At 47.3% G+C, this 13,127-nt stretch overlaps 1 protein-coding gene across 1 annotated transcript in view; it reads left to right on the plus strand.

Moving 5' to 3' along the window:
* Positions 1-6,337: 6,337 nt before the first annotated feature.
* The window catches only part of ADGRE3 (adhesion G protein-coupled receptor E3), a 47,735-nt gene continuing 40,945 nt past the window's right edge, over positions 6,338-13,127 (plus strand). The window contains exons 1-2 of the mRNA XM_025915810.2: positions 6,338-6,486; positions 12,816-12,866. Coding sequence (XP_025771595.2) covers positions 6,462-6,486; positions 12,816-12,866 — 76 coding nt within the window. The 5' untranslated portion in view covers positions 6,338-6,461. The remainder of the gene's footprint in view (positions 6,487-12,815; positions 12,867-13,127) is intronic.

Genomic DNA, 13,127 nt, shown 5'->3' on the forward strand with positions numbered 1-13,127 from the left:
TCACAGTCACATCAGTGGCAGGGAACGTTGACGTGGCAGAGGGAAGGAGACCAGGCGTGCGAAGGTCCTGTGCCCCCAGATGCGGCGTGACCCGTCTACTTGCACAACAACAACCAATAATACAATAGAGCAGTTGTAACAGTATCCCGGAATCAGAGTCTCTCTCTCGAAATGTCTGATTGCCCCGCACTCACCCCTTTTCTCCTTGTGATGACGTGAGATGACAAAATGCCTCTGTGAGGCCGTCCCTGTGGGCAAAGATGAAGTGAGTTGAATGGCATAGGCGTAGTGACGTAGCACTAGGCTGGTAACCACGTCTGGACCATGGGCAACTGAGGCCGTGAAACGCAAAGCCACAGGTGAGGGTGGACAAACGCATTTGGGACGTTTGGTATAAGGCCTAAAAGTAAAGTCTAGTATTTCTTTTCTCAAGGTTTTTATTTACTTATTTTGGGAGAGGATGCGGGGGGGGGGGGGTGGGCAGAGAGAGAAGGGGGGACAGAGGATCCAAAGCAGGCTCTGTGCTGACCGCAGAGAGCCCAACGCGGGGCTAGAATCCGTGACCTGTGAGATCACGACCTGAGCTGAATAGCTGAATTCAGATGTTTGACCCAGGAGCCACCCAGGTGCCCCAAGGTCCGGTATCACGTGCTGCCCTGGTGTCTGGGGAAACTGGGATAGCCTGGATTGACCCAACCATAAGTTTGCCTCCCCAGTCTGCTCCCACAGAAAAGATCCCCCGTGGAAACCATCCTCCTTATCTTGGGGACCAGGCGCAGTTGCTGTTGGGTCCTGAGTAGCAGGCTTCAGCGCCCTGCCAGCCTGCAGAATGATTCAGACGAGCCCATCACATCCTCCCGTCGGGGGAGGGGAGCAGCACCAGGAGACCCCTCTCCCTCGTGTTACTACAAAGCCTGCCTAGGAGCCGTGCACAGTGTTCCTGAGTGCAGCCCTCTGGGGCCCTGTGTGGTGTGTGGCTTCCTCCTCCCCTGAACTATGAGTATATGTGACTCATAAACTACGGTGACTTTCCTCTGTCTGGCACCGGAGGTCATGCCCACAACTGCCAGGCAGGAATCCCTCCCTCGCCAAAGAGGTGAAGAAGAGTCCATCAAAGCAGGAGGGAATGTAAGTCACAAATCTTTTTAAAGCACCACTGGGACAAAATAATCAGAATTTCCCACGTGTTTACCCTTTGACCCAGTTCCAGTGAGTTTTCCCATAGAAATACTTACACGGGATCCGGGCGCCCAGCCATCTCTGTCAGAAGAGCACGCGACTCTTGATCCTGGGATTGTGAGTTCAAGCCTCGCAGTGGGTATAAAGAGCACTTCAATAAATTTTTTAAAAGTTAAAGAAAAAAGAAACATTGACACAGGATCTGTGTTAAAAACATAAGGCTGTTCATTGCAGCATTTTGGGTTACAAAGTAACTGGAATCAGCCTACCCATGCATCTGTAAAGGACTGACTAATTCCGTGTAGAGCAGTATGGTGAAGTCATTAAAAGTGCAGTGGTAAAACAGTACTGAATGATGCAGAAATAATTTCACAGTGTATCTTACAACAGCTACTCAAAATACCTCAGCGTTAAGAGTTAATTACGCAGCAACATCCTTATTTGTCTCCCGTGGCATTTACCTATTCCCAAACTTGCCCTGCACCAACTCTGATTTTATTCCCTAGAACTAGTTACATAAGAATGTATTTGGGAGGCTCCTGGGTGGCTCTGGGTGGCTTAGTCAGTTGGGCATCCAAGTCTTGATTTCAGTCATGATCTCATGGTTTCGTGAGTTCAAGCCCGGAATCGGGCTCCAAGCTGACGGTGCGGAACCTGCTTGGGATTCTCTGTCTCCCTCGCTCTCTGCCCCTCCCCCACTCATGCTGTCTCTGTCTCTCTCAAAATAAATACTAAATAAACTTTAAAAAAAAAATAATGTTTTTAGCAATTAAAGGGAATAATGGGGTGCCTGGGTGGCTCAGTTGGTTGAGTGTCCTGCTCTTGGTTCCGGCTCAGGTCATGATCTCATGGTGTGGTGAGTTCAAGTCCTGAGTCAGACTCTGCGCTGGCAGCATGGAGCCTGCTTGGGATTCTCTCTCTTCCTCTCTTTCCACCCCTCCCATGTCTCTCCCTCTGCCCTTCCCCCACTCATGCTATCTCTGTCTCTCTTCAAATAAATAAATAAGCTTTTTTTAAAAAACCAAGGGAAGAAAATCAAATTTTATTAATGCCATGGATGTATTTTTTCTTCTGAAGAGTAAATGGATTGGCAGGATTTTAAATGTGAGAAAGTTAAGATTGAGTAAAATTTATCAATCTGACATGAAATCACCAAACACAGAGAAGGCATATCCTAAACATTTGTGGGACGGATGGAGGGATAGATGGATGGATGGATGGATGGATGGATGGATGGATGGATGGATCGACAGAAGGAGAGAAGGAAGGAAGGAAGGAAGATGGATGGGTGGATGGATGGAGAAAAGGAAGGAAGGAATGAAAGAAGGGAGGAAGGAAGATGGATGGGTAGATGGATGGAAGAAAGGATGGATGGATGATAGATGATGGATGGATGGACAGAAGGAGGGAAGGAAGGAAAGAGAAGGGAGGAAGGAAGTTGGATAGGTGGATGGATGTATGGATGATGAATGGATGATGGATGGATGGACAGGAGGAAGGAAGGAAAGAGAAGATGGATAGGTGGATAGATGGATGGATGATGGATGGATGGACAGAAGGAAGAAGGAAGATGGATGATGGATGGATGGACAGAAGGAAGGAAAGAAGGAAGATGGATAGGTGGATGGATGGATGGATGGATGGATGGATGGATGGGTGGGTGGATAGATGAATAAATATGAAGACCAGTTTCCTAACCCCCATTTCCTATGCCTATTACTAAATTTAGCTTATTAATTCAATAATATCTGTGGACCTTAATTTCCAAATGCAATAAGAATATAATAGTATATTTAAGATAACATAAAAAAGGACTGGTTAATACTCTGTAGGATTGGCCTCGGCTCCTTACACTCTAAAGGTTTCAATCTTCACCCTCAGTCCTGCTTAACAAACCAAACATTTGAAGCTACTTTGAATTTCTTATTCCTTAGTTTTTCCAGAAGGTGGCAGTATGGTGTAAGGACTAAGTACTCTGTATCTAGGTCCAAATAGGATTTAACCGTGGTCGTCGTCAATAAAATTAGATTGCTGAGGGATCTTGTTTGTGCCTTGGCATAATATTATTTCTAAATCTTGTTTCAGGTAAAATCATAAAGAGTTAGGAACCTTGAATTATTTTTTCCTACTTTCTTTTGGTGACAACCAAATAAGGGAGAGATTCTATTAGGTCAGGCTCCCTAGGCTTGTGATTTACTGGGGACTGCGCTCAGGAGAGAGAATAAGGAAAGCAGGCTACGGCAGAGTAGCAACATTTGAGACAGTGGGTATACACAGAGAAAGGTTTGGGTGCTGTGGGTGGTTGCTTCTGGCACTCTGCCCGGGTCCCATCCATCACTGTGCCTGTCAGGTTCTGTCCCCCACTCCACCCCAAGGGGCAGCCCACAGCCAGTGACTAATGGATGCAGGGGATAAAAGGCCTTGCCTCCCGATGGATCAAAGCCATGGTGCACCCTCCAGAGCTCCCCCAGGGAATGAAACCGAGGCTAAGACTCCTACTGAGACCACCTCATTTAGCTCCTTCCCCTGCCTATCATGCTCCCTTAATATCCTTCTCCCGAGAGAGTTCTCCTCCAAAAACTCATGGGCACCCCAGCCCCTACTGTCCCCCAACACATCATGTGGATCCCAATTCCTACCTCGGGTTCTTAACAGGCAACTGGCCCGAGGTAGCCACACTATGAGGAATTTTCTATCAGTTAGTATGGGCTAGCTTTGTGAAGGTTTTGGGGGGAGGAAATGCTTCTGGGTCTTGAGGAAGTGCACCTAGCATTAGAGAGGAATGAATTCCAAGTAGAGGGAACAGCATGTGCAAAGAAAAAAGACTTTATGAGAATGGGGATTTTTGTTTTGTTCACTATTTTATCCCCTGTGCCTAGAATAGAGCGGTGCAATCTGGGGTTAGGGTGGAGGTCAAACCTGGACTCTGAGGTCTGTAGACACCTGGAGATCCCCATTGTTGAGAGCCAAGCTACCAGCCCCACCACCACCAAGAGACCTCTCAAGGGCTAGTCAGGATAGTCAGGAACTTGAAGTCACCAAGGGCAGCCACTTCTGAGAGCAACTGATAACTGCCCTCCAGCCAGATCTCTGTGTCATTAAATCAGTATTGATTGAGCACCTATTATGCCCCAGACCCTGTGTAAGGTGCAGGAAATACAGCGATGAATAAACCAAACAAAATTACTTGCCCTATAGAGCTGGCATTCTAGTAGGGCAGAGAGATAGTAAACAGAATAAAGGAAATAAATTGTTTTGTTTAGTAGGAGGTGGTGATGGGGTGCTCGGGTGGCTCAGTCAGTTAAGCAGCCAACTTCAGTTCAGGTCATGATCTCACAGTTCACGAGTTCGAGCCCTGCACCGGGCTCTGTGGTGACCGCTCAGAGTCTGGAGCCTGCTTCTGTGTCTCTCCTCTCTGCCCCTCCCCTTCTCATGCTCTGTCTCTATCTCTCTCTCTCTCAAAATAAATAATTTTTTAAAAAGAAGGTGGTGAGTGCACTGGATAGAAACAAGTGGGGGAAGTGGATGGAGGGGGTGTGTGAGAGAGACAGAGACAGAAGAAGGGAAGAAGAGACAGAGAAAGATTTAGACAGGGAGATCAGGGGAGACCTCACTAAAGAGGGGACACGTAAGCAATGACTTGAAGCGAGCCAGTGGTCGCATGCAGGAGTCTGGGCGAAAGCATTTAGGTAGAACAGCATTAGGCAGAAAGCGTTTAGAAAACAAGAAGTACAAAAGCCCAGAGGCAGGAGTGTGCCTGGCATGTCCAAGGAAAGGCAAGGAGCCAGGGTGGCTGAGGCAGAGAAAGCAGAGTGCAGGGTGGGGGAGATTGGGAGGAGACGAGGGCGAGGAGATGACTGAGACAGATCATGCAGGGACTTATGGGCCATGGTGAGGACCCTGGCTTTTATTCTAAGTGAACCGGGACTCCCGAAGGCTCTCAGGAGAGGAGGAGCAGGATCTGACTTAGATTTAATAGGATCACATTACTCTTGACCTCAGTAGAGCTTTATTAAACATCACAGCTAGGCTGAGATGGACCAGGAGGAAGCAAAGAGAACCTTTCCAACCTGAATCTAGGGCCAGGGTGTCAGGGATAGGAATCAGCATAAGAAAATGAACAAACTGTCACGAAGTCAACAGTAGCAAAGACAGCAGTCTGATAGATAGCAGGGAGGAAAGCCCCCTCTTTTGTGCATGAACCAGATTGACTGTATGTATAATGAATGTTGAAATCACAGTACCTCAAAATCAACTTATCCAAAACTTAACCCTGTCTCTCCCCCCAAAAACCTGCTTTTCCTCCAAGTTCCCTTCCTCCGTAGTTCTTTTTTTTTTTAATTTTTTTTTTTCAACGTTTATTTATTTTTGGGACAGAGAGAGACAGAGCATGAACGGGGAAGGGGCAGAGAGAGAGGGAGACACAGAATCGGAAACAGGCTCCAGGCTCTGAGCCATCAGCCCAGAGCCCGACGCGGGGCTCGAACTCACGGACCGCGAGATCGTGACCTGGCTGAAGTCGGACGCTTAACCGACTGCGCCACCCAGGCGCCCCCCTCCGTAGTTCTTAATAGAAAAGATTGTGTTACTTTTGTTCACTGCTGTATCCCTAGAAAGTAGCAGAGATCCTGTCACTTAGTGATATTTGTCTCGATAAATATTTGCCGGAGGAGGGAAGGACTTAAGGTTTTCTCCCAAATCCTGCAATTGGTTTGGATTGCTCCAGATAACCAAATAAGTTATCACCCTGGACTGGATTTTTGAGACTCCGGCCAGATCTGTGGAGTGCCATCTGCTAAGGAGGTAAAAATACCAAGATTTGTGAAAATGACTGCTCCAGTAACTTGAGATACCAACAGAAATACCCTAAATTCTGGCTTACCCAACTCAAAACCACAGCGTTATTTAAGCTTGCTTTTGACACCAAAGTCACTTCCCACTCCTCAGATAATGCTCCGTAACTAAAAGGCATTCCTCTCCTAGGGTCAATTGATTCTGTCACCCCAAGGGCAATCAACAATAGCTATGAAAACCTACCACCAAAGGAGCTATGAAAATGAGTGCAGAAAACGTACAGAAAATAAACAAAAAAGCAGAACCATGGGTCTGGTGGTGAAAGACAAGAACAAGTTCCCTTTTCTGATAGAAATTTCCTTAGTCAGCTAACCTAAGGTATGTGTATCAAGTCTCCTAATATTTCCTTGCAGTCAGAGAGGTGGTCAGCTTAAAAGCACAGTGAGGAGCTTCAAAAGCTGGCTGGCAAAGGTTACCTACATGCAGGAATGCAAGGGCCATCACTCCTTCCAGGTATGTGTGACCTTGGGATTGACTGTGACCTTGGTATTGAACCGAGCTAGTGGGTTCAACAATCAGCTGTCTTTTTCTTCTCTTTCTTCTGCTCTGCTTTAAACATTCTCTTCTGGGGCGCCTGGGTGGCTCCGTCGGTTGAGCGTCCAACTTCGGCTCAGGTCATGATCTCACAGCTCATGAATTCAAGCCCCGGGTCGGGCTCTGTGCTGACAGCTCAGAGCCCGGAGCCTGCTTCCGATTCTGTGTCTCCCTCTCTCTCTGCCCCAACCCGCTTGCATTCTGTCTCTGTCTCTCTCAAAAATAAATAAACATTAAAAAAAAATTTTTTTCTTCCCCTTGGCTTATGGTTTCTTTCCTCACCACCCTGTTCAGACTGCATTGTCAAATATCCCTAAAATGTTCCTAATGGTCCAATCCAAGGGCTTGTTCATATTCATCTTCACAGGTTTTCTGTTTGACATCCTCTCCTCCTTGATAATTGTGTGACCTGGCACTGATCCGACTTTTTCTCTACCTCTCTTGCCATTCTCTACCCCCCCCCCACCTCCTTTTTCTTTGTCCTGTGCCAAGAATATGAATAACAAGCAACATTTTCGAGCACTCACTATGCACCTTGTATGTATTAACCCATTCAGTCCTCACAGTGGACCGATGAGGTGGGTACCAGTATTTTCCTCATCTTAGGGATGAGAATAACGAGCACAGAGAGATTGTGTTACCTGCCCAAGGTCACACAGCTTGTAAATGGCAGTCAGGACTCGAACCCAAGCCGCCTGGCTCCAATTCTTTGCCATTATGCTCCTCCCACAGGATTCTGCTCAAGGACTCGTCTTTCTGCTCCCGCTCCCGGAATCTCTTGATCCTGTGGCTTCAGTCGCCACCTCTGTGTAGACGGTTTCCCAACTCTGAAGTCCTGTCCAGCCTTCTGGCTCCAGATCAAATAGCAATACCAATAGCCATAATATCAATCATACCAATAACCATAATATCAACCAAAGCTTACATTTATTGAGCACTTACTCTAGCCACACATCAAGCTAAAATGGTTTTACCTGCATTATTGTACCAAATTCTTCACGTGAATGATACAAAATACCATCACAGAGAGGTTATGGGACTTGGTTCAAGTCTCACAGCTGTTTAGTTGCAGAGGCAGGTGGTAGATCATAAAGTCTATCAAAATAATATAAGCTCTCGGGGCACCTGGGTGGCTCAGTCAGTTGAGCATCCGACTTTGGCTCAGGTCATGGTCTCGCGGTTCGTGGGTTCAAACCCTGGGTTGAACTCTGTGCTGACAGCTCAGAGCCTGGAGCCTGCTTCGGATTCTGGGTCTCCCTCTCTACCTCTCACCTTCTCATGCTCTGTCTCTCTCTCTCTCTCTCTCCCTCTGTCCATCTCTCTCTAAAATAAATAAGCATTAAAAAAAATCTTTTTTAAAAAAAAGAAGAATTGGATTCTAGTGCAAACAAAATGATCGTGGGGACAGCTAGCATTTACGGAGTGATTTCTGCCAGACATTACACTTCACACATGCCCTCGTTTATGTCATCACCCCCAACCCCAGGAGGTAGGCAATGCTGTCTCCCTGTTTCATATAAGGAATCAAAGCAATTAAACAACTTGCACAAATAGTGTCCAAGCCACTTGACCTCCAGACCGGTTTCCTCATTGACAAAAAGAGTCAGCGGTTGATTTCTAAAGTTTCTTAGAACTGTGGGATGCTGGCATGCTCATAACTCTTGGGAAACCCCAATTTTAAGACGCACGCACATAGTATTGAGCACAGGTTGCTGGCTGGACTGGAAGGAGGCCCTGAGGACTAGGCTTGAAAAAATGTGGTGGTTGGGGCGCCTGGGCGGCTCAGTCGGTTGGGCATCCGACTTTGGCTCAGGTCCTGATCTCGCGGTTTGTGAGTTCGAGCCCCGCGTCGGGCTCTGTGCTGACAGCTCAGAGCCTGGAGCCTGCTTCGGATTCTGTGTCTCCCTCTCTGTCTGCCCCTCCCCTGCTCATGCTCTGTGTCTCTCTGTCTCTCAATAATAAATAAATGTTAAAAAGATTTAAAAAAAAAAAAAAGAAAAGAAAAGAAAAGAAAATGTGGTGGTGCCCCGGCTGCTGAGCCTCAGGAACTAGGAAACGCTTTTCAACCTATATGTTTTACTACTTGGCTCTGTGAGTTATATTCATCATTTGGGCAGGTGTAGTGTTAGGCCACTTCTGCAAAGTAATTATTATACCAAAGCCAGGGGAAGGGAAATTTAAATATATTAGGAAATATGCCAGGACCCTGCCGCTAAGCAGTCCACAGCCCAGCTGAGAATATATTCATTGGACAAACAACTATTCAAAATGGTCCATGAATGCGGTTGTGTAAGTAACTGATCACAACGAGCACCCTCTTTAATGCAGGCAGCACGGAAGGACGAACGACAGCCCCCCAAAGATGTCAACGTCCTAATCCCCTGCAGCCTGTGAATATGTTACCACATGAGCGTAGGGGAGGAAAAACTTCACCTCTACCCTCTTAGGGTCTCTGGCCAAGAATAAGAATTAAGCTGACATAAGACATTAACAGGAGAGGAGCAGACAAGTTTCATTACCCTGCAACATGTACACGGGAGCCTTCGCAAGAGAGCAAAGACCCAGGAAAGTGACACCAGAGCACAAAGCTTTTGTGCCTTTTCGACAAAGAAATGACGACTTTGTCAAGGGACAAGACGGAGGGGTTGGGGCTAGGGATGGTGAATGGTGCGAAAGTGACTAGGAGGTCTGTTGGAAGGGATAACGGGGGGAGGCCAAGGGCCGTTCCAATGAGTGTGTTTATACAGATCCATTTCAGCGTGCATTCCCAGTCTGGTGGTAAGGACATCCCTCGCTTCCTGGCACAGGGGGGGCACCTCTCTCTCGGGGGAAATGTTACGGCCTGATTCTAAGCAGGAAAAGGTAGGTCAGAAAGCCCTTCCTGCAAGTGCTGTTTCTCAAGTGCCTTCCACTCTATAAAATAAGCAACATGCCACAGCGGCATGTTTTGAGGTGTCCTGTCCCAAGCAGTGTCACGTGCTCAAAGGGACTTTACAGATACGGATTCTGCTAAGGATCTTGAGATGGGGAGATTATCCTGGATTATACAAGCGAGCCTCTTCTAACCATGGGCGTCCTTTTAAGAGGGTGGCAGGAGACCAGAAGGGAAGGAAGATACTCGACTGCTCGTTTTGAGGGTAGACCGTCAGCCGCGGAATATGGGTCACCTCTGACAGCCAGAAGTGGAAGGGCATGCATTCTCCCCTAGAACTTCCAAAAGGAAGCAGCCCCACTGATAATATTAGCCCAGTGAGGCTAACTTTGGACGTCTGGCCTACGGAACCATATGAGAATACATTTCTGTTGTTTTTAAGCCACTAAATTCGTGGCAATTTCACAACCACCAGAAACTCATAAAGGGAAACCCAAAAAGAGGTAGCATTGCCCTCCCTCCCATTCTTAAAGGGTTGCCGCTAGCCCATAGGGCTTTGTCTCCCAAATCCTGCAGTCGGTCTAGATTGCCCCCCAAATGACCAAGTAACATATCACCCCTTCTACTGGACTATCATATCTGGGGAGCAGCATCTATGGAAGAAAAGGTGCCCTTTCCTCCAGTCGTTGTCACTGTAAACCTGTCGCTGTCAATGGCACCTCCATGCATGCAGCACGTGTGGGATTTCTGAAAGAGAGGTCATGTGGGTTGATAGGTTATCAGCAGGAGCCCAGAGCCCGAGTTGAATCTCAGCTCTGCCCCTGCCTAGCTCTGGGAAGTGGAGCGAGTTACTTAGCCTCTCTGTGCCTCTCTCTCTCTCTCTCTTTTTTTTTTTTTTTTTTTTTTTAGCATTTATTCATTTTTGAGAGACATAGAGAGAGGGTGAGCCGGGGAGGGGCAGGGAGAGAGGGAGACACAGAATCGGAAGCAGGCTGCAGGCTCCGAGCTGTCAGCACAGAGCCTGATGCGGAGCTCGAACCCACAAACCACGAGATCATGACCTGAGCCGAAGTCAGATGCTCAGCCGACTGAGCCACCCAGGCGCCCCTCTGTGTCTCTGTTTCTTCATCTGCACAACTGGGATCATGCTACCAGCACTCATCTCCCGAAGTCATTGCAAAGCTAGATTAAGGGCATGTGCCTAGGGTGCTTAGAACAATGCCTGGCATGGAATGAGAACTCAATTCCCCTTAGATGTTGTAGAGGCTGGCCTTAGAATTTTGTCCCACCCCCACCAAAGAAATCCTCTCTCCAAGACATGGTATCTCTCTCCAAGGGGGTTTCACTGGCGTGTTTATAGGCAGGATGGAGGGAGTGGTTGCATCCCAGGGCATGCTGCCTTTTACTCCAAAAATTCCCTGTAAGTGTTGTTTCACAGCCACCAGCTGATACATGTTCTGGACCTCCCCAGGGAAGCCACACACCCCCATCTTCTCCAGACTGTCGGCCTCAGACTCTCTCAATCCCCTGATCTCAGTCCTCTATGTACAGGAATTGAAGTTCACCCCAGCTCTACCTAACTGGTCCACCCTGACCTACACCCGTCGCCCAACTTGGTTAACAGAGACCCTTCCGTTGCCAGGACCCACTTTCTTTTTTAATTTTAGCTCTATTGAGGTATAATCGATAGACCAAAAAGTTGCACACATTTAGTATATACATCTTGATAAGTTTGTACGTATGTATACACCTTACACCCATAATACCATCACCACAATGAAGATACCAAACATTTCACCTACAAAAATTTCCCTGTGTGTGTGTGTGTGTGTGTGTGTGTGTGTGTGTGTTTGGTAAGAACATATAAAATGAGATCCATTCTTTTAATGCATGTTGGACTGCACAACACTGTATGGTTAACTACAGGTACTAGGTTTTACAGCAGGTCTCCAGAACTTACCTTATATAACAAAAACTTTATATCCATTGAAAAGCAATTTCCCATTTCCTTCTCCCCCTAGCCCCTGCTAACCACCAATCTGTTCTCTGCTACTATGAGTGTGACTCCTTTCGATATTTCACGTTAAGTGAAATCATACAGTATTTGCCCTTCTGTGTTTGACTTATTTCACTCAGAATAATGTCCTGTAGTTTATCCATGTTGCACGAGTGACAGGACTTTCTTATTTTTTTAAGACCAACTAATATTCCATTATATATATCACATTTTCTGTATCCATTCATCTGCAGAAGCCACTTTCTCAAGGGGTAACCAAAGTTGCAAATAAAATGACTAGTCACCAGAGCTAAACTTCAACAAGTGGGCACTATAGGAGCCATTGGTTGGCTGTTCATATTGAAAGATTCTCACACCATTTGTAACCAATCATTGCCCAGGACCAGCTCCCACGACACTCCTGCCCACCCAAATCCTGCCCTGGGACCCAACCCACCTCCCCATAATTGGGCATCTATATTAACATCTGCTGGAGTAGAGAAGGGGGTCCAGAGTATATTCTGATTGGCCGATTCCTGCACCATACCAGCTGTTAGTACTATCCTTGCAAATGGAAAATAACTCTAGATATTGGTATGTAATAAGAATGAAAAGAAGGTGAGGGGAGAACTAGCTATCAGAGTGGTGTCGGATTTCTCAGGAAAGGGAAAGAGAAGCCACCCATCTATCCATTGTCTTCAGGTCTTGACCCGAGCAGGAACACGCTGATGACACCACCAGATGCTGGGAAGGTTTGGGGAAGAGGAAGGAGCACTTGATCAGCCACAGTAGAGGCAGCCCACATTTCCCAAGAAGGCAAAAACAATACTTCCCTTCTAAGACGTGTTTCTAGAACCTTGCCCATCTTCCCTCAAGAGGAAGACTGATTCTTATCCACGTAAATCTGAGTGGATTGGCGACTTGCTTGTAACCAAGAGAATGTGATAGGAGTGGAGTTTCATGGCTTCCAGGGCTGGATCTTAACAGGACACATAGCCTGTTGGCGGGGAAACTCCTTCTTAGAGTTCTGAACTGCCATGGAAGCTGCCTGCCCAAGGTTGCCATGTTGGGAGGAAGGCCAAACTCCCCAAGTCTAAGGCTCCATAAAGGGGTGACAATGCATGGTCAGTTCCCAGCTGCTCCAGCCCCAGCCACTGCCTAACTGCAACCGTGTAAGAAACCCCAAGCCAGAATCACCCAGCTGAGCCCTTCCCAGAGCACAGAAATCATGAGAGATAAAATGAACCTTGCTGTTTTGAGCCACTACATTTTGTGATGGTTTTTACGTAGCAGTGGATAGCGGGTACACAGCCCTTGGAGAATTTCCTGGAATCTTTCCACAGCCATCTCACGTGTCTCCCTTCTGCTTCCCTGTTCCAGGACTCTGTTTTCTGCTAAGTTTGTCAGAAGTCATGGCTCGGATGACCAAAGGTAAGTGCTCAACACCTGACTTCTCCACAGTCCGAGACCAGGAAAGGTGGAGACCAAGGGTACATCTGGGACCACTCACATCCTCCAATGGGCTAGAGCAAAGAGGCTTGTTCTGGGAGTAGAACTTGGGGATGCTTGCTCCGACGCGGGGCGCGAACCCACGGACCGTGAGATCAGGACCTGAGCCGAAGTCAGACCCTTTAACCGACCGAGGCACCCAGGCGCCCCAGGTTTTATTTATTTATGTAATCTCTACACCCA

This window comes from Puma concolor, chromosome A2 (genome assembly GCF_028749965.1).
Source record: "Puma concolor isolate L17-30 chromosome A2, mPumCon1.1.hap2, whole genome shotgun sequence".
Lineage (NCBI taxonomy): Eukaryota > Metazoa > Chordata > Mammalia > Carnivora > Felidae > Puma > Puma concolor.